The sequence below is a fragment of the Delphinapterus leucas genome, chromosome 4 (genome assembly GCF_059928025.1).
Source record: "Delphinapterus leucas isolate spDelLeu-1000000601 "Yukka" chromosome 4, BTC_Dleu_Yukka2, whole genome shotgun sequence".
NCBI lineage: Eukaryota > Metazoa > Chordata > Mammalia > Artiodactyla > Monodontidae > Delphinapterus > Delphinapterus leucas.
In genome coordinates this window covers 127,504,257-127,526,317 of record NC_143132.1, presented here as the reverse complement: position 1 = coordinate 127,526,317, position 22,061 = coordinate 127,504,257, and the positions used below count along the sequence as shown (strand labels likewise).

At 39.3% G+C, this 22,061-nt stretch overlaps 1 protein-coding gene across 9 annotated transcripts in view; it reads right to left on the bottom strand.

Annotated features, from left to right (window-relative positions):
- Nucleotides 1-22,061, bottom strand: part of TFDP2 (transcription factor Dp-2) — a 162,051-nt gene that overhangs the window by 45,341 nt on the left and 94,649 nt on the right. For 3 of the 9 annotated variants that reach the window (XM_022582646.3, XM_022582647.3, XM_022582649.3), the window contains one exon: nt 4,183-4,286. In XM_022582646.3, coding sequence (XP_022438354.1) covers nt 4,183-4,286 — 104 coding nt within the window. Of the gene's footprint in view, nt 1-4,182; nt 4,287-11,594; nt 11,896-11,968; nt 17,621-17,677; nt 17,829-22,061 lie in introns of those variants that run through there. The other 6 variants (XM_089911057.1, XM_089911059.1, XM_089911054.1 and 3 more) reach the window with 6 other exon arrangements.

The following is a 22,061-nucleotide window of genomic DNA, read 5'->3' as shown; positions in this document are numbered from 1 at the left end:
ATAAATATTTATTTTATTGTTTTTATATATTTCTTTGTTTTCTATTTTATTGATTTTCACTTTTTATTATTTGTTTATTTGGGGTTTAATTTGCTCTTTTTTAAAACATTAATTTATTTTTGGCTGCGTTGGGTCTTCATTGCTGCGCACAGGCTTTCTCTAGTCGCAGTGAGCGGGGGCCACTCTTCCTTGCTGTGCACAGGCTTCTCTTGTTGTGGAGCACGGGCTCTAGGCACACGGGCTTCAGTAGTTGTGGTGCGCGGGCTCTGGAGCGCAGGCTCAGTAGTTGTGGTGCATGGGCTTAGCTGCTCCATGGCATGTGGGATCGTCCCGGATCAGGGATCGAACCTGTGTCCCCTGCATTGGCAGGCAGATTCTTGACCACTGCACCACCAGGAAAGTCCAAAGATGTGGACTTGTAAAAAACGTTTCTTGATCTGTGTTGCCAAATTGCTTTCCAGGTCTTATAGTTTTCATTGGTGAAAATAATTTGGTACCCTAGTAATACCTTTAAGTATTTTCATAAATAAATAAGTAAATAAATAAATAAATAGAATAAAGGCATGCTCCAGGGAATGGGGGTATTAATGGGGCTAGGGAGATGTTACTACATACAAATGCTTAGGAAATGCTTTTAATATGTTAATTCTATAGTTCAAAGAAAACAAAACACAACAAATACTGACAGACGTCTGGGGAATTCTGATTCTCATAATATGCCAAGGATTATTAAAGAGGGCATTCAGAAGTCTGCCTCGTGAGAAAATATGAACACTAGACAAGGTGTTTGTACCTCCTAGCCCTGCACATATTCCACACCACCTCCTCACTTCCATTTCAATGCACGATCTTTAAAGGTAGAGAGTGTCTGCGGAGCCTACCATAGTGCTAGGGGACTCTCATAGGAAAGAATCAATAAATATTTATTGAACTGAGACAGAAGACCCAGCTTTTAAAATGATGGAAAAGAGTAGCTTCTTTGTTCATTGATATGCTAGAAAGGATTATATAAAATCCTGTAAGAAAAGGGCATAGTTCTCACCAGTCACTGCACCACACACTCAGATGTTCTCTATCATGCTTACCCTGAGTGTGAGAGCTTGAGAGGGAAACTTTGAGCGTTTGATCCGTCTCTGGTCTACTCTATTCCTAGAACAGGAGTCTCCAGAAAAGCAACTTATCTAAGCATTCTGATTTACCCGTGAAACAGACTGCATTACTTGTGCAGTATTATTACTAAGGAGTTTTTTATTTATCTGTTATTAGGACCCTACAGGCTTGGTTTTACCTGATTTAAAGGGCTTTGTAGGAAAAAAAGAAGCTGAAGAAAGGAGGAAGGGAAATAGGACATAGAGAAAAGCTGGTTATCTTTATTGAGAATGACTTTGGAAATAAATTGTTATGTTCTACTCTATTTTTCTTCCTTAATGTCAGATTGTCAGCTGCTATTCTTTCCTGATCTGAGAGTGACGAGCAATACTCTGTTCCTTTCTCTTAGCACAGGGCCTGGGAAGTCCTTAACAAACATTTCATGAACGAACGAACTGGTGGGATGCTCGACTTGAACTGGAACCACAAGTTAGAAATCCTTATGAGACGCAATGCGTTCTTAAACTAGGACAGTGACAGTGACTGAGCCTTAAGAAACAAAACCAAAGGGAAGTCAACGAACACGGGAAAATTAGTTCATATAGGTGACAAGTCACATATGCTCTATAAAACTGAACCTTAATTTTGAAATCCCAAATTAAAATAGTATTCAGTTAATCTGATGAGGAAAATGAACATTTATTTTAAATTTAAGTCTTCCCCGCCTCCCCACAAAAAAACCAGACATCCTTAACTTAAATGTAATCATGAGGTTTCTTTGACAATAGATTACAGTTAGCCATAAATCAAATAGCAACTGAACCTCATTCTGAAGATTTTCTACCTTCAATCAAGGTACCTTATGTACTACTGCCATCTACAGTAAGAAAAGCCAAGAGAGCATCTATACTCTGAAAAGAAAGAATCTATATAACTATAAAGTGTTATATTAAAGGATTTCATTATTTGACAAAATTTTCATTTTCACTGTAAGAAACAAGCAATTTTTAGCCATGTTAAAATAATCATGAGATTATCTTATATAAAAAACCAGATACCTTTTTTCCTCTTTTTAAACCTTTTATTTTGTATCGGAATAAAGCTGATTAACAATGTCGTGATAGGCTCAGGTGCACAGCAAAGGGACTCAGCCATGCATATACATGTACCCATTCTCCCCCAAACTCCCCTCCCATAAAACCAGATACCTTTAAGAAAAGAGCAAGTATCCCAAAGTGAAACAGTTACTGCTAAACTAGCTTCTAGAAACACAGAAAACAACTTTTTCTTGAGGCCTTTTGAAATTTCTATCTACCATGAAGATTTGGCTTCTAAAGGGACATGGAAAATTTAAAGGGCAAGTAGAGAAAGACAACTGTAAGAAGGAAACAGGTGAGGTTTCATGTAAGAATTTTCTAACAAAAAATTTTTTTAAATCATGGATGAGAGATTGAATGTGAGGGAACAACATTCAAAAGAGACAAGCGAGAGGAGAGAGAGCGGCTCTCGCTGCGGTTCCACGATATATTGGGAAATCAAAAAGAAAACTCTGATTCCTGCCTAGGGACTAAAAACTACAAAAAGCACCTCAGAATTCGGAAGACAAATGAAGGTCTTGGGCTGGCCTGTTTCAAAGGAGAGGCCGAAATCTCTCTGTCTGACCTTTGCTTTGCTGATTCTGAGGTTTGCAGTAATTGGGTACGTCCTATACAGGACTATTTATCACTGTCAGAACTGAAGTGTGTAAAGGCTTACATGTACATTAGTTTAAACTGACAATGGGAAGAACAATTATGTTTCTAAAAGAGGAATTCAAATTTGAGCCATAGCAGCATCACTGAAATACCAAGAGGAAACAGTCTTTCAAAATAGAAGAGTACTGTAAGAGTCGAAGTCAAGAAAGTTCACATCTGTTTGTTTAATTTTGATGTTTATATAAATCACATGTCAAAACACCAACGTTCAAGTCAGGTGTATAATCTCATTTGCACCTCCTGTAGTGGCTGGGGAGGGGCAAATGCTTAGCAAACGTTTGAAAATATACCCTGAACTACCTTGAAACGCAGATATTCACCTGAGCTTAAGTTTCTAAGAGGCTTGGAGCTAGATTACATTCTTCTCATAGTTACAGCATTGTGCAACATCTTTAGCTCGGATTCTGCAGGATGATTAACAGTCCTCAAGGGATCAAGAAAAACGTTGTGTCTAGAACGGCTTAAGATCTCAAAGACTTTCTGAAGCCATTCAGAATGTTAAAGGAGACTTTTGTCTAAATAATTGTGCATTTAACAGAGTCCACAGTACCGTACATTACAAACAAAATTTATGCTTATTGCTTTATAGATAAGAAGATGTAAACACTGACAATGAAGAGTTACTGTTCAAATGTTTACATACTTTTGCTAATGGTGGGTGAGGCCATTTAAATTAGGTGTAGTTTTTAGATTAGCTGCATGCAACTCTGTTTATAAATAAGGCTTTCTTAAAAGTGCTATATACTTTAAGCTCTAGCATAATTAATGGAATACCTTCAGAGAAACAGTTAAATACTTTCCATTTTAATTCATTATTTCTACTGCTAAAGATCAAAATGAACTGGTGAGTTGTTTCTTCCTAAATGTCCTTTCATCAAAGAGTTTCAAATTAGTAGCTCCAAATATAGATTAACTGTTGGGTCATACTCAATTTATACGATATTCAATTTATATGAGATTACACGGTTTAGTGCAGTAAAGGCTATTTTACAAGAAAAAGAAAAAGGAGAACATAAAACATAACATTTCAAATCAATTTAATCGAACAACTGAAAACAAGAGAAGCCTCACATAGGGAGCAAAAACCTTAATGTTAACACATTCAGAATCCACAGATTCAAGTACGTGAACATTGAACACTGAACACTGAAGAGCGTAACGCCTTTCTTTTTCGTAAGACTAATCAGTTACATTCAGGTAAAAACAAAACTTTAAAAAATAAGTGACTGAGATAAGGAATTAACTGGAATATCTGACCAAGCGTCTTTGGTACAACGCTCCTTTAAATAAGTCTTGCCTAAGCAGAGTTTCAAGTCCTAAGATATGATGATTTTCTTACCATTTGGGGTCCAACATTCACATTTATTGGTCCTAAGGTTTTTGGTAAAATCTTTGTTGGTGAGTTGGTGCTGGAAACTGGAAATGCAACAAATGAAACGTTACCTGAAATTATATCAAAACACTCGGTTAATGTTCTGCAACATCAAGGCCACCTTCTACCTATCTATGCATCCATGGTCCTAACCAGCTGTGCTTAAGTAATTTATAATTATCTTAATAAGGAAGTTAAGACCAAAGAGGCGTACTGAAAAGCCAACCAACTATCGCTTTGTTGTAGTGAGGACAATTAATTCTGCAGAACAGCACAACTGTAAAATAAATAGTTCAGTCTGTCTGACAACTACCGGACATTGGTTTTTTAGAGGAAAAGTTGGCTTTTTAGAGGAAAGTTGGTTTATCTGACAACTACTGGACATTACGTTGGTTTTTTTAGAGGAAAAAACATTTTGAGAGTTCATAATGCACATCATAGTTTATATCAGAATTGAGAATTCCAGTTAGATCTTTATTAGAAATCACAGAACAAAAATAAATGCATGAAGTATAACATGAAATAAAATAAGTATCTGTTAGAATTTCTTTACAGTATAACGTTTTATACTAAAAGCTAACATGTTTTCAAAATGTTGAGTTGGCAGTGTTCTGAGATTTTATCACAGTGGAGAAATAAATGATGCCACCTAGTTTCTGATGGTGGAAGCTATGAGATCTGTATAGTGTTTTCAAGTGATTTCAACAATTTAAATTTCAAATTAAGGTAGCAAAATGCCTTCCCCCCAAATGAAAAGCCAACCAATAATTTTCTGAACTACCATGTCAACTACTTAAGTTCTCTGGACAAACTTCAGTTTACCAATGTTCCTCTTAGAAGATAAGAGTGTAATCCAATATAACAAAGGAGATCACACAGGAAGTGCGTGAAAGAGGGTCAATATTGAAACTCTGGGGAAAAAACAACATTTAAGAGCAGGACCAGAAATGCACCTCCTTCTCACTCTCCCTCCCCCTTCCTGAGCTCCCCCAAAGCTTGCCCAACTCCTGAATGCCCTTCTCTTGTCTCCTCTCAGTAGGTCTCCTGCAGTAAGGAACTCAGGCCACCAGGCTCTTCTTCCTCAACCTGGGAACTTACCAGCACCCTCACATATTTTTATTTCTCTCTGAGTGGAAGATTCTCATATAAATTACTTCTTTCATGTCTGCTCTGCACTTCCTGTCTTCTCAGGGAACTCACGCATCAATTATTTACTCTGTCTTCTGAGTTTTCAACTATACCACGGGTTCCTTCCCTTAGCTTCTCTCTCTGCCCATCTGCCTTGTATTATTTCCCCTCAAATTCTACATTTCAAAATCAAATTCTTTATCTTTCTCATGCCCACTCAGCAAGGCCCAGTACTCAAATCTGCTTCTCCTTCTTGGTATAGATCATCATGCACCCAGTGACCCGAACCAGAAACCATCAACCCCTCCTTATTCAACCAACTACCACATCCTACTTGTTACCTTCTTACCCTGGTTTATATTGCCGGTGCTTGTTTAATTTGGAACTTTATCAAATCTGGTTTGAAAACAGTTACTCTCTAATCCAGAGGTTCACAACCCTGGCTGTGTAATGGAATTATCTAGGAAGCCATAAAAAATGCCAGTGCCTGGGTCTTACCCCCAGAGCTTCTGATATAATTGAACTGGAGTCAACCTGGGCACCAGACTGTTAAAGTTCTCCAGATAGTTCCAAGGTGCAGCCAGTGCTGAGCCCCACTTCCCCGACTGGGTATCCTACCTCAAACAGCTTTCCTACCCCTCTGCACATCTGTGACAAACCAGTCTTTCCACGGATGAAACTGTGCTGGACACTCCCCTGTTTAAGGCCTTCAGAGATTCCACGACACTTCCTAAATGCCTCTCAGACTCCTCACATGACACACAAGCTCCCATTTGGAGATCTCACCCCGCCTCCCTTCCCAGTTTCATCTTCAGCTACTCTGTCCACATGCACCCTAGGCTCCCATCAGATTAAATACTTTGCAGTTCCAGGAAGGCCCCAGATCAACCACTCCAGCTTTGATGCACACTCTTCCTTCTGCTGGGAAGTCTCTCTCTACTGGGACAAGGCCTACCTTCCAGCACTTCAAAATGGTACTCCTTACCATCTTCTGAGAAATCACCATGCTCCAGGGTCTGCTCTAGAGGCTTCCCATATAGACATCGTCTCATTAATGCTCAGGAGAACTGTGAGACATAGATTACCGATGACTCCATTTTACACATGAAATTAACACGGAGTGAGGTTAAACAGTCTGTACAAGGTCCCACAGGCAGTAAAGGGCCATAGCTCCACCTCCGAAGCTTCTGCTCTCTGTGTCACCTCCCCCTTATTAGGCGTCTCCAGCCTCTAGGGTCTAGGTCTTGGATGCCCTTCTTCTGGCTTTTCATAAAACCTATTATTATTTACTTGTAATTCTACTATAAGTAGGCTATGTTGTCAGCTTTGTATCCTAGCACCTGGTTTAGTCCCTGGCCCCAAAGAGGTACAGGAAACAATAAAAACTGTTCGATTTGCACAGATTGGAGCTATTACCTTTCCTAATCTGGATGCCATGCTTCCTGTAATGTAGCCTAAATTGTATCTTTTGTTACTTTTTAACAGGTGAAATAAATTTAAACACCAGGTCCTTTGTTTATTGTTTTTAAACATGACTGACCAACTGGTATTAGCAAATAGTTTCCTTTCTCTGTAACTGTGCCACCGATCTTTTATACAACATGCCTCTACGTTATCAAATGCGGTTTGATATTTATAACCCAAATACGGTTATTCACCTGTTTAAGAATTCACTTAACTGGAGAATACTAATTTATAATTCCAGAGGGAGGAACAGGTCTGTAATTGATAGACATGTGCCATAAACTCAGTCCTAGACAGGAGGGGAAACACCACCGATCCATGTGAGGAAGAACCCAGCCATGATAAAGTCTGGCTCTCAGATGGTTTTTTTTTTGTTTGTTTTTTTTTTGCGGTACGTGGGCCTCTCACTGTTGTGGCCTCTCCCGTTGCGGAGCAAAGGCTCCGGACGCGCAGGCTCAGCGGCCATGGCTCACGGGACCAGCCGCTCCGCGGCATGTGGGATCTTCCCGGACCGAGGCACGAACCCGCATCCCCTGCATCGGCAGGCGGACTCTCAACCACTGCGCCACCAGGGAAGCCCTCAGATGGTTTTTTAAAATGACCTTAAGGCTGCTGAATGTTTAAGATGAGATCATCTGTGATTCACCATATTAGAAACAAAAGCCAAAAACTTACAAAAAACAGTGAAGCAAGAAACATACAAAAAAAAAAAAAAAGATAATTAAGGTTAGGGAATAACCCTAAATTGAAACTTAACAGTAAAGACAAACTAAGAATATAAAACTTAGGTCAAAAACAGAAACAAAAGGGACTTCCCTGGGTGGAACAGGGGTTAAGAATCCGCCTGCCAATGCAGGGGACACGGGTTCGAGCCCTGGTCTGGGGAGATCCCAAATGCCGCAGAGTGACTAAGTCCGTGTGCCACAGCTACTAAGCCTGCACTCTAGAGGCCACTCTTCACAAGAGAAGCCACCGCAATGAGAAGCCCACGCACTGCAACTGAAGAGTAGCCCCTGCTCGCCACAACTAGAGAAAGCCTGCGCACAGCAACGAAGACCCAACGCAGCCATAAATCAATCAATAAATAAATTAATTTTTTAAAAATTAAATTAAAAAAAAGGGCTTCCCTGGTGGTGCAGTAGTTAAGAATCCGCCTGCCAATGCAGGGGACACGGGTTCGAGCCCTGGTCCAGGAAGATCCCACATGCCACAGAGCAACTCAGCCCGTGCACCACAACTACTGAAGCCTGTGTGCTCTAGAGCCCGCGTGCTGCAACTGCTGAGCACGAGTATTGCCCGTGCTCTGCAACAAGAGAAGCCACCACGATGACAAGCCTGCACACTGCAACGAAGAGTAGCCCCCACTCGCCACAACTAGAGAAAGCCTGCGTGCAGCAACGAAGACCCAACGCAACCAAAAATAAATAAATAAATAAATTTAAATCTTAAAAAAAAATAGAAAAACCTCGTTAAAGCCAGATCTGTCATGGCAGTTAATATCAAAGAATTTAGATGGAACTTAATAAACCTAAAAAATTGATTCTAAAGTGTTTCTGGAAGAGTAAAGACAGAGAACAGCCAAGAAAATTTTGAAAAAATGAATAACGGGGAAGAGAGGAACTGTAGCCTCGCAGATTTCAGAATTATTACATAGCTAAAGGGACTGAAATCATGTGACACTGGCTAAGATACAGACAAAGAAATTGACAAAACAGAAGTTAAAGTCCAAAATTTACTTCATTTATACATGAAAATTTTATACATGGTAAATAGCTTTTCAAATGAATGGAGAAAGGGTAGATTACTTAAGAAATGTTGAGACAAGAAACTGTCCATTTGGATAAAAAAAATCTTAGATTTCTCATCTTTCACAAAAATAAATCCCAGAAAGACCAAATGCTTAAATATAAAAATTAAACATTCCAAGCATGTTACAGAATTCAGAAATCTTAAGTGAAAACAGACTGACAGATTTGACTACCTAAAAATAAATATTTTCTAAACAGCAAAAGACCCAATACACTTAAGACAAATCTCAGACTTGGTAAACAAATTTGCACAGGAATAGATGCTTAATTTTAAAAATAAAAAATTCACACACACAAAAAGAAACTTTTTAATGTACCAGATTGGTAAAGATTAAGAAGTCTGATAATGTCCTGAGTTGGTAAAGATGTGGCAAAATGGGTGCATTTAAAAAATATTTAGGGAATTCCCTGGTGGTCCAGTGGTTAGGACTCCCTGTTTCCACTGCAGGGGGGGCACGGGTTCGATCCCTGGTCGGGGAACTAAGATCCCGCATGCCGTGCAGTGCGGCCAAAAATTTTAAAAATAAAAACATAAAAGATAAAAAAAAAAATATTTGCTTGGCACCTACTGTATGCCAAGTACTAATGCTAAGTGCTACGGATACTCAGGGCAAGTGAACTGTCCACTGCAGTCAAGGGGCTAACACTATTGGAGAGCCTTTCTGGATGGCAGTCCGACAGTGTAATTAGAGAGGAGTTTGAGGATTGTGTGTTAGAGTATAAATTTTTAAGTAAGGGCTTTATAAGCAATTATACACATTTTAAAGGCTCTTTCTACCTCAACAAATAATCTTTCAACTGCCCTCTGCTGCCTAAGTGGCAAGGTGATCCCTGGCCTCTGCAACAACGTCTCAGTTAATAATGGGTACACCCTCTGACCCGCAGTTCCTCCGCGGGATGTGTATCCTAATAATCTAAGCAGATGAGAACAGTTACACATGTCCTGGGATTGCAGCACTGTGGATAAAAGCAAAACCCTGGAAACAATTTAAATGTTTAAACATCTTTGGTACATGCATATGATGGGATATTATAAAGTCCCTAAAAAAATTACAAGTATGTATTGCCATGGAAGAATGTTCCCATTATAAGAGAGGATGATTAAATGGTATGATTCCATTTACCTTAAAAACTACATATACACATAAGTTTACATACGCATAAAGAGTCTGGTAAGATAACAATAATAGAGGTTAGCTCTGGGTGAGTAGTATGGAGAAGTGTTTTACTTTGTTTTATACTTTATTACTAATAAAGTTTTATGAACATGCATGCACCTGTTTTATAACGGGAAAAGCTATTGCCATTCTGAAGGAAAAAAAAGACAGTGACAGAGAATCAGCCACAGCTGCTGAAACAAGGTGAAGATCTATAAATGAAGTATCTGTGTTTTAGAATTAGCAAAAATGAAATCTGTTTTAGAAGCAGTTAAAGGGGCTCTGCTGGGATTTCAGTAATTGTAATATCCAGAAATAATAGCCACATATTTAGACACAGTTTGCTTTCATCGAATCAACTAGGTTCAGCAGCAGAAATATAATTTTTTTGGACTCAAAAGGACATTTAAATAGGTTACAAACGTCCAGTCTCCTGAAATTTCAGCCACATTAGGAGTAAACCAAACCAAGTCTAAACAATTTTTCTTAAGTACCTGGCCTTAATTCATAGCTCCGTGGCAACAGGGTCCTGACACTGTCCAAAAGCCAATGCCTGACACTTGATATATTTATTAAAAACAAAACTTTAAAGACCTGCCTGGATTTTGGTGCTGGCAGCTCCCTGAATTAACTAAAATGAGATCGATCACCTAGGAAAGGGGCTAAGAAAAGCTAACACTTACGCCAAACCCTGCACAGGCACAAGATTTCGGCTCAAATTTTATTTCGATCTCTTGAGTAACTGGAATCCTTCTGTTTTGCATTAGAATTGTCCAGACACCAAAGATTTCTTTCACTCATAATCCTTTGGGGGGTTCCAGTTATAGTTAATCACCTTCAATATGTCCAATTAAAATGAAAAATTCAGTCAAATAATTGTGGTTTGTCTACATGAAGCCAACATAAATTATTTTTCACAGTACTAACCTGCTGGGGGAAAGATTATTTTTGGCCTGAATAAGCTTTGGGGAAGATCTTCACCCAAGCCTATATCACATTCTCCCAGAAGAACCTAATTAGTAACATTATAGGAAAGAATATGCTTATTTTATGGGTTTCTAAATACCTCAAATCAGAAGTAGTGTATATCCCATATATACAGGGTCCAAACTTCACAGGACAAGGTAAACTTACAGCCCTAAATATAAGTTTAAAAATGACCTACATTGGGCTTCCCTGGTGGTGCAGTGGTTAGGAATCCGCCTGCCAATGCAGGGGACACGGGTTCGAGCCCTGGTCTGGGAAGGTCCCACATGCCGCAGAGCAACTAAGCCTGTGTGCCACAACTACTGAGCCTGCGCTCTAGAGCCCGCGAGCCACAACTACTGAGCCCGTGTGCCGCAACTACTGAGCCCGCGTGCCACAACTACTGAGGCCCACGTGCCTAGAGCCTGTGCTGCACGGCAGGAGAAGCCACTGCATTAAGAAGCCTGCGCACCACAACAAAGAGTGGCCCCCACTCACTGCAACTAGAGAAAGCCTGCGCACAGCAACGAAGACCCAACGCAGCCAAAAATAAATAAATAAATTTATTTGAAAAAAAAATGACCTACATTGTGGTGGTGTATGTATGTGTTTGTCAAACTCGGAGAACTCTAGGCTAAAAAGGGTTAATTCTACCATATACATGTAAAATATACCTTAATTTAAAAAATCGGAAAAAGTGACCTAGGCAATTTCATTATTTATTAGTAAGAAGCTAATTACAGGTTGTACAATCCTCTTGCTTTTCCTCTTCTGTTACCTTCTGCTATCTACTTTTAAAATTTATTTTATAAACAGGTAGTTCATGGATTTGTCTGAATTACATCCCTCCAGCTACCTTCTCTTTTGAAAACTTCCTGCATCATCACAGTCTTTCCCCTTCGGCTGGGTCATTCTTACCAGCACATAAACATGCATTTTTTTCTTTCATCTTAAAAACAAAACACAAAACAACTTTTATTAACCATACACAGCTCTCCAGCTACCAACTCTTTTCTGTTGCGCTCTACAGCAAAACTCATAAAATCTGTCAACATCTGCTGTGTCCACTTCTCCACTGTTTTCTTTAACCCACTCCCATTCCCGCCCCTCAGCTTCACTGAAACAGCTCTTGCCAAGATCACCTCCACGTTGCTAAATCCAATGGTCAATTCTCAGTTTTCAACTTAACCTTAACCTACCAGCCGTATCTGATACTTTTTAAAAACACACCTTCTGGGTTTCCCTGGTGGCGCAGTCGTTGAGAGTCCGCCTGCCGATGCGAGGGACGCGGGTTCGTGCCCTGGTCCAGGAGGATCCCGCGTGCCGCGGAGCGGCTGGGCCCGTGAGCCATGGCCGCTGAGCCTGCGCGTCCGGAGCCTGTGCTCCGCAGCGGGAGAGGCCACAGCAGTGAGAGGCCCGCGTACCGCAAAAAAAAAACAAACAAAAAAAATAAACAAAAACACACCTTCTTTTCAAACACTCTCCACTTGGCATCCAAACCTCTGTTCTCTCTTGGTTCTCCTCCAAACCCACTGGTTTCTCCTTCTCAGTCTTGGTGGCTGGATCCTCCTCTCTAAAACCATTCGGGAGCCCCTTACATCGGTCCTCCGACTATTCTCTGTCAACTCTTCCTCACTAGGTGGTCTGACAGCTCCCATGTATATTTCTCCAGATTAAACCTCTCGCCCAAACTTCAGATTCATGTATCCAACTGTCATTTCAAATATCTCCATTTTGATGTTTAACAGGCATCTCAAACTTAACATTCTCAAAATATAATTCCTGACTGTTCCCCATCCCACCCAGAAACCTCCTTCTCCCATCTCTCTCTTCATCTCATTAAATGTCAACTCCATTCTTCAACTGTTTAGACCAAAAGAGATCACTGTTGACCTTCTCTTATAGCCTACATACAATCCATTAATAAATCCTATTGGTCCTATATTTAAAAACGTATCCTGAATAGAAAACAAACTAGTGGTTGCCAGTGGGGAGGAAGGAGTGGGACAATATAGGGGTGGGGGAGTGCGAGGCACAAATTATTGGGTGTAAGATAGGCTCAAGGGTGTATTGTACAACACAGGGAACATAGCTAATGTTTTGTAGTATCTGTTCATGGAAAGTAACCTTTAAAAATTGCATATTGGGGCTTCCCTGGTGGCGCAGTGGTTGAGAAGCTGCCTGCCAATGCAGGGGACACGGGTTCGAGCACTGATCTGGGAAGATCCCACATGCCACGGAGCAACTAGGCCCGTGAGCCACAACTACTGAGCCTGCGCATCTGGAGCTTGTGCTCCACAACAAGAGAGGCCGCGACAGTGAGAGGTCCGTGCACTGCGATGAAGAGTAGCCCCCGCTCGCCGCAACTGGAGAAAGCCATCGCACATAAACGAAGGCCCAACACAGCCAAAAATAAATAAATAAAATTTTTTTTAAAAAATTGTATATACTAAAAAAAAAGAGGTAGATATGGCCAATGTAAAAAAAAAAAACAAAAACAAAAAACCAACCCCAAACAATCTATGTAGCAAGAGGTGGCTGTGTCAGAACATTGCTGGTTTACATTTATGATGGTGGTCCTTATTTTAAATTTTTACTTAGTTCTTTGCTATACGTCTGTATCCATACCCACAATAAACATGATTTAATGTTTACAAAAAATAAAATAAAATGTTATCTGGAATATAACCACTTCTCATCCACTCCACTGCTACCACTATGATCCAAGTCACCATTTCTAGACTGAATTATTGCAATATCTTCCTGATTCATCCACCTGTCCTGCATTAGGCCCACCTCACCCCACAAAACTACTCCCAAGCCTTCCGATACAGTAGTCACTAGATCGAGGCTATAAAGCACGACTTTAGTAGTTAGTACAACTGAGGACCTAATTTCTAAACGTATTTAATTTTAATGAATTTAAATTTAAAAATTGAAGCAGTATAAAATATTTTCCCATTAAAAACAGCATTATTGTTTTGGTAGTACTACATTTCACCTCAATTGTTGAAAATTTAACATCTAAACAGAAATGTGCTCTAAGTGTAAAACACAGATTTTCAAGGCTAAGTAATCAAAACCTAACTCTCTAAAAATTTGATTATATTGATTACATGTTCAATGATAATGTTTCTGATATTGGATTAAATAAAATCTATCATTCAAATTAATTTTACCTGTTTCTTTTTACCTTTTTAAATGTGGCTACTAGAAAATTTTAAATTATGCGACTTACATTATCCTACTGAACAGCACTGCTGTTCACAGCGGTCAGAGTGATCCTGCTTTGTGGAGTAATTCTCTTTCAGCTCTCCAGTGGGCTTTGTATCTCAGTCTGTGTGATGGTTTACAGAGCCCTGTGTCACCTGACCCCTCCTTTCTGACCTCATCAGCTGTCAAATCTCTCCCTTCAATCCACTACATTCACCCAGGCCTCTTTGCTGTTCCTCAAACCATGACAAGCAAATTTCTACCTCGTGGCCTTTGTCCTTAAAAGTTTCCTCTGCCAGTAACTTTCTTCCCGCAGATATCTACATGCCTTATTCCCCAGCTTCCTTGAAGACTGTGCTCAGCTGTCAGTGTATCAGAGATGCCTGATCACCCTACATCAGCACTTCTTCACTTACTATGACTTTCCACCAGAGTACTTATCTGTATATGATGTACTGCAAATTTATATTTACTTGCTTATAATCATATAAGCACCCACTCTCAGAATGTTAAGTTCTATAAGAACAGGGGATTCGTTATCTTATTCACTGCTGTATCTCCAGCACCTAGCACAGTGCCTGGGACATAGCATAGCTCAACAAATATTTGTTGGATGGATGAATGAATGAATGAATGCACAAATACATGAATGTCTGCATGGAAGCATGTGATACAAATTCCGGAGACAGGAGTATATACAGTTAAACTAAGTCTCCTCTCGTCCCCGACCACCACCTAACCATTCCCTTCCCTAGTGACAGCTACTGGCGCCAGTTCATATATAACCTTTCAGAAATACTCTAGGCATATACAAACATATATGCAATACATATCCTTTTCTCCTTACACATATGGTTTGCATATCAGTTTGCATGTTGCTCTTTTACCACTTAACAATACTATACCTATTTTAGATGTCTTTCCATACTACGTACATACATATGTAATTTTGCTTCAGTATTTACTTCGTTAGCTATGTAATACTTCTTTTTATGGGTCTAGCAGCTTATCTGAGTCCCTTAATAATGGAAAGCTTTTAGTGTTACAAACATGATTAACAGTAAAATCTTTTATTACTACAAATAATATTGCAATGACTACACATATGTCTTTACACACATTGGTTGTACCAACTGGCTGTACCAATTCACCCTCTGTTCAGAAATGTATGAAATGTATTCATTTCCACATATCCTTACCAACTCAGTGTGTTATCAAACTTTATTGTTGTCAATCTTTAGGCTAAAAATAGTATCTCACATTGATTTTACTTTGGTTTTATTATTATGAATAAGACTGACGTGTTTCGTTTAAAAGTCATCTAAATTTTCCTTCCTGAGAATTATGACCAACTTTCTATTGGTTGTTGATGATTTGTTTTATTGGTTGACCCTCTTTAAATGTCGAAGGAATAAGAGTATTCTTTGTTATACCTGCTGAAAATATTTTTCCCAATTTGACATTTGTCTTTGGCTTTTATATATGATTTTCTTTCCACATTTTAAAAGAATGCTGTCCATCTCATAGTTCTTTCCTTTTATGACTTTAGTGCCATTTAAAAAGGTCTGTGAGTCTGTTTAAATATAAAAATAAAGGAGGTCGGAGTAACTGCAAAGTTTATTTATTTATCTTCTCTTCCCACCCTGGAGCTGCACGTTATACATGGGTGTGCTGTGTTTTACTCATCTTACAGGTTTGGTGTTTCCAGTTGGATATGCTGTTCTTTGAATTTAATTATCATTCGTTACATACTAAAGACTGTATTAAACATCCCCCATGTTTTCTTATAATCCTTCGATGCCTTCATTTTAAATTTTACATCCTTGACCATCTAGAATTTATTTGATGTGAGAAGCGAATGATCCAATTTATTTTTCCTAAATGGCTACTTTTAATGAGTAATCTACTCCCCCTCCCCCATGCTAACATGAAAGTCTACCTTATTGACTTTCTATTTGCTCCACTGATCTGCCTACTTATGTGACAGTATCATGTGCTTCACTTCATTCACAATTAACATTTCAAACAGAGAATAAGGAGACTCAGAAAAAGAAAAGTGTCAAGCATCTCTTTCCTTCCCACACTACCTTTTAATTATTTGTTAATAACTGTTTTAAAGGACTATCGATCAGTTTCAAATACAGTACTAATGAGGTCAAGTCCCAGGTCGGTTCTGGAATAGGCCCATTCATTTTGCAAAGAGCAAAGATTCCACAACCTTCAGACTGTATTTCTAATTTCAGCCGGCCATCTAGAAAGCAACATACGTCACTGAAGAGAGAGTAAAGTAGGGGGAACAATATGATGGCTCAGGGGATATCTATCACCTTTATTTGAAAAATAACTCAGGCCCAATAGATCAACAGCACTATCTTCATAAATGAAACACATATTAATTGCTCATAATTAATTTGAAAAGACAACATATCCAACTGGAAACAGCAAATCTGTAAGATAGTAAAACACAGCACATCCATGTATAAGGTGCATGTCAGGAATGGGAACTGAAGGTAAATAAACCTTGCAGTCACTCTGACTTCATTCGGTTTTGTTTAAATATACTCAGATTTTTTTTTCTTTTAGTTTTCATTCTATTTATAGGTTAGCTACTATAATGTGCATTACCTATATGCACCCTATAACACTGTTATGTTCTATTTTGTTGCATCTGTACTCAATCATGTTCACCAAAGTTACCAAGATTAAATCCAAAGGCCACCATCCATTACTAAACTCTTTAACGTGGGTGACGATAATATCACTGCAAATGGTCAGGGTGAGAAATAGAAGATAAAAGTTCATAATATCTCCGAAGTATTATGGTTAAAGTGACCTCTAGAACCTCCCTCTCTGTATGTGGTTCCAAAATGGAAATCAAGTATCCTTAACGCATAGATAAAGACAGAAGATCTGAAATGCACATTCCTACATATCACAGGCATGGAAGCCAAAGCCGGGATGTTTTTGCAGCTGTCAGAGCACAGGACTTCTGTGATTTCCCCTCAGTGGACCACCTCACCAGAATCTTTCCAAAGAACCACAGAAAGGATCCTTGAAATGACCATAACAAAAAACAGTTCTACAGCCCTCAGGGTATACTCCTAATGGGTCAATAAATCTTTTACGTCAGTCTTTCCTACATACTTTCCCTAGAGGATCAAGTCTTTTCTCTTGGCTTCCATAAGCATTTTTACTTGGAGGACACCTTTTAAAACAATTAGCTAGCTCCCCCTTTCTCTGGTATCCAGAACCATAAATGCCCCGGATTCTTCAACTTGAAAGGAGAAAAACATTTCTTTTCCATCTTCCTACATGTCAGGATTTAAACAGGGCCTCTTCATTTCTTAGATGAACTCCTTAATTCAAGCTCTAGTATCTGGAATATTAGAACTGTTTTCATTTAGTTCATCAAACCTCAAAGCTAAAAGATCTTAGAAATCATTTAGTCCATTCTCACTGGGTTTCTCTTGTAGGACCCTTCCCTTTCAATACTTTGTCGATGTCCATCCCAAAACATGCATCTCATCTAGAGGCTGGATCCTACTGCTTCTTCACTGGCTTCTTTATCTTTATATAAAACATGTCCTTTTGTCCTTTTTCTATTTACCCTGCTCAGACAAGGACCCTCTTTTAATTCTTGATTTTCTCATTTCTCTTCCACCTCCTTAATTAGAATTTCCCAGTTTTGGACACTCTATCTTCTGATTAATAATTCAATGAGTTCACCATATGGCCTCAAACAACTTGGTTCTTCCACGCCTTCCCAGTAATTCTTACCAAATGTGCTTAGACACAGGATACAAAGGGGGTGAACAGAAGTGGGAGAGGGCAGTGTCCCTCTTATCCAAAATACGTATTTCTGGGTTCCACTAAACACCTAAAGAAACCAGGTGGGAATGCATATTTTAAACACGTGCCTCAGAGGGTGATTAGGATCAAGCAGGACTGGGACAAGCTGCTGCAAGTGCCCCTTTCCTCTCTGTTCAAATTAAGGAAGTAATGGAGTCTAAGCAGACTTTCTACTACACTTACCTCTATTTTCATTTTAAAAAGAGAAGGGGCCAAGCGACCCTTATATTATTATCATCATCATCATCTTTGTCTCTTGTTCTTAAATGCTGTATCTTTTCCATGTTTAGCCTATTTTCAACCACTACTTTTAGCACCATCACCACAGCCAACACACTTGCCAGATGGCACACAGACGCTGTCCGCATGCCTAGAAAAAGAGTGTGAACAGAAAGCAGCACATTTTATCTGGTACCAGGAGCCACTGAATGGCTAGAGGAGATCAACGCAGCTGGGCGCAGCCACCAGGGTCGGAACTGATGAGGCTTACAACACCCAAAGGCACTGAACTGGAAATCACTCTCAAGAAGAAGCCCACTGCCCTCTGAGACGGTGCCCTGCCCCAGGCAGTGTTAACAAATAAATCATTTTAAATTTACAGTCAAGGGAAGCTATTTTTCTAGTATTTACAAAAGGTGGCAATGACTACAGACAGATCCAGAGTTTAAAAGGTGCGTTCTTAAAATAAATTTAAAACTTTAGGACACGAATTCAAAAAGACCAAAGACCATCCATGAACCAGAATTTCAAAGGCAGTTCTTTTCCTTAGCAAATAAGAAAAGGGATCATTATATTCCATAGGTCATGCTAAGTAGCTCATTCAAAATTGCATTGTTACCAACTTCGTATTTCAATAACATGTTCCACTGAGAGCTATTACTGAAGCTACATTTAAACCATACTGTCAAGAGCAGGAAATCTTAGACACCAGTATCAACAAACGCTTTTGTACTAAAATCTTGCCCATTAAAAGATTCTGCTAGGGCTTCCCTGGTGGCGCAGTGGTTGAGAGTCTGCCTGCCGACGCAGGGGACGCGGGTTCGTGCCCCGGTCCGGGAGGATCCCACATGCCACGGAGCGGCTGGGACCGTGAGCCATGGCCGCTGAGCCTGTGCGTCCGGAGCCTGTGCTCCGCAACGGGAGAGGCCACAACAGTGAGAGGCCCGCGTACCGCAAAAAAAAAAAAAAAAAAAAAAAGATTCTGCTAAATTTTATAAATAAGTTCTACTGGGTCTACTTGGCAAACAGTAAGTGCTCAGGTAGAAGTCTCTTCATCTTTCTGTCAGAGAAATTGCCAAGAGAGCTGCCAAACTTTGCAAGAGAGAGCCAAATGCCGAAAACAAAGCCCCCTGCTGATATCTCCAGCTTTGGAGTCAAGACCCAAAAGTTCACTTGAAAACTGGTTGCTTAAAACTTGGTAGAAAGGAAGAATGCTATTACACCATCGGTTCCTGGAGCCACTTGCAAAACAGAGTTAGCTCATAATACACTTAAGGCACAACACTCATACCTGCTCCTAAACAACGGCGTAAAAGGTTTTCTTTTCAGAAAAATGTAGGTGTCCGGCAAATCTTCCGACTTCCACACCAGAAATGAGAGATTTCTAGGTCACCGTCAATAGTTTCTAATTGCATTAAAATATGTAAGGCAGAGAGAACGTCTACATCGGTCACTCTCTGGGTATTCTGAATTGGAGAAAAATGAATAGGGAAGGCTCAGATTGCCCCAGACATCAATTTTTGCTAAAGAGTTCACATATAAGGCAGGAACCACAGGTACTTCACTCCAGAAGTCTTCTTTCAGCCAATATATTGCTCTTAAACTGAAGGGTTAACAGTCTCAATTACTTCTGCACCGTTGTTAATGATGCTGTAACGTACTGTCATGCCTACATAAATTTATGATCATAAGTGACACACTTTTTTAAATATAAATTTATTTATTTATTTTTACTTTTGGCTGCATTGGGTCTTTGTTGTGGTGCCCGGGGCTTCTCACTGCAGTGGCTTCTCTTGCTGTGGACCACGGGCTCTAGGCACGCGGGCTTCAGTAGTTGTGGCTCACGGGCTCGAGAGCGCAGGCTCAGTAGTTGTGGCGCAGGGGCTTAGTTGCTCCGTGGCATGTGGGATCCTCCCAGACCAGGGCTCGAACCCGTGTCCCCCCTGCAGTGGCAGGCGGATTCTTAACCACCGCGCCACCGGGGAAGCCACTGACACACATTTTTGATAACTGCAATCTATGATGCTGTCAAAGTTATGTTTCACATGTGAGGTCACCAACTTTTTTTTAGGACTGTCTATTCCATCAAAACTATACATTCTTTGGTCAAAATTATAAAAGTTCTTACTCTAATCAAACCTATAACTTGGTAAATCCACTTTAAACTCCATGGAAGTTGGCTATCTTAGAAAAAAATTCAACTGCTCCATATTGCTATTCCTTAAAAAAGCAAAATGTACACAGATCGATTTTAAACTCAGTCTTAATTCAAACAATGATCTGAAAAGTTTTGAAATCTCTAAATTCTATTGTCATTATTTGAAGCAAAGAAAATCTTCAGGGAAGCCCACAGATCCTAGCTCAGAGCAAGAGACATTTTTAATAACCTCCTTGAATCTTGCTATCTTTCCCAGTCCTTTCCTTAGGCCAACTAAACATTTAGAAAATCGTTTAACATTTGCTCAATATGCAAATTTTGAACTACGGTTCAAAGAAGTTTTTGGCTATTATATGTTATTACTAACTTTACAGTGTAGGGTAGGGCAAAATTTAATAAGTGCCTAATATGTGAAAGATCTAGCGCTCAGCACTGGTTTTCTAAGAGCTAACTTTAAGAAATACATAAAGTTGTAATGTATATAAACACACAGTATACAGGAGCACAGAACTTCTCTACATGTTACTTGTAAAAGGATAGATTTTTACTTTACTCATTATGAACTCCACGAATTAAAAAACTATTTTTTGACTGCTTTCATTACATGCATATCACGTCCAAGCTCTTCTTATTCTTTTCAGCAGATAAACATTCCCCTCCTTCCATTAGCTTACTTACTATCTTTTTTTTAAAGAGGGAAACTGCAACACATCATTTCAATTAAACTCAAAATATTTCTCCCACATTTCTTATTCAAAGATCTTTAGAAATAAGTCTCATGGCTTCACACTGAAGATAAAATAGTCTCTCACTAAATGCAAATGATGTTTCATACTGCAATTTCATTTTGAGCCTTAATACCTATTGTGTAGTTACAAACTTTTGCCACCTAAGTATTCCTTATATATTTTATAGTGGCTTCGTTTTTTTCCTAGTATTCTTTATGACTTAATAATCATTTTCTCCATCACTTAAAGGCACTAAAATTAGCTTTCTCACATTTCCACTAATTACACATAAAATTTTTAAGATTAAGAAAAGCCTCTTCCAAAAGTATGTTACTCAGAATATGTTACTCTATACTGTTTCTCAAATCCTGAATGTAAACTAATAAATTTGAAATGACTAAGTTTTCTTTATTCACTGATTAAGTCAGATTTATGGCCGCCCCTCCCTTATCCAGCTACTGTGAATTTTGAATGAAACAACGTCAATTGTAACAGAAGAAACATCTGTTGCTTTTTCTCTTCATCAGGGCTTTCCCAACTGAAAGAAAGCCTCTCTGCCTGACCTCCTCTCCCACTCCCACTCCCCCTCCCCCCGACACTAAGTTCCTTCAAACTTTTTTTTAAAGTACATGTATGATTGAAAATTGTACCGTGTCCATTTAAAATGTCATAGTTTACCTAGAGACATTCACTTTACTACAGTTCAAATAATGAGTAAATGTTATTCACATACATCACGAAACCAGAGATGTTACTGGGAGACTATTAATTATAACTAAAATACAGGCTTCAAGAGTATACTTGAAGTGATCAGCTCAAGTTGTCACACATTCCAGGCTCACATAGTTATTGTCTATGGTAAAGATTTTCTTCACAGGGTCCAGATTCATATAGGATCTTGCACTCTATATTTTCTTTGCCAATCCAACGCGAACATAATGGCAGTCACTACCCCAAGAGGCAGACACCAAATGGTGCCACCCAAACTCTCACACTGTGCCTCATAATAAACCATAAAGCAGTGGAATGCACCGGCCCCTTTATGAGCAAACAATGCCTGAGCTTCATTAGAATACAGCTGACATTTTCAAAGCACAAACACTTTTAAGAAAAATGTACTAGGAAAAAAAGAGAATGAAACAGCTATAAAAGCTGA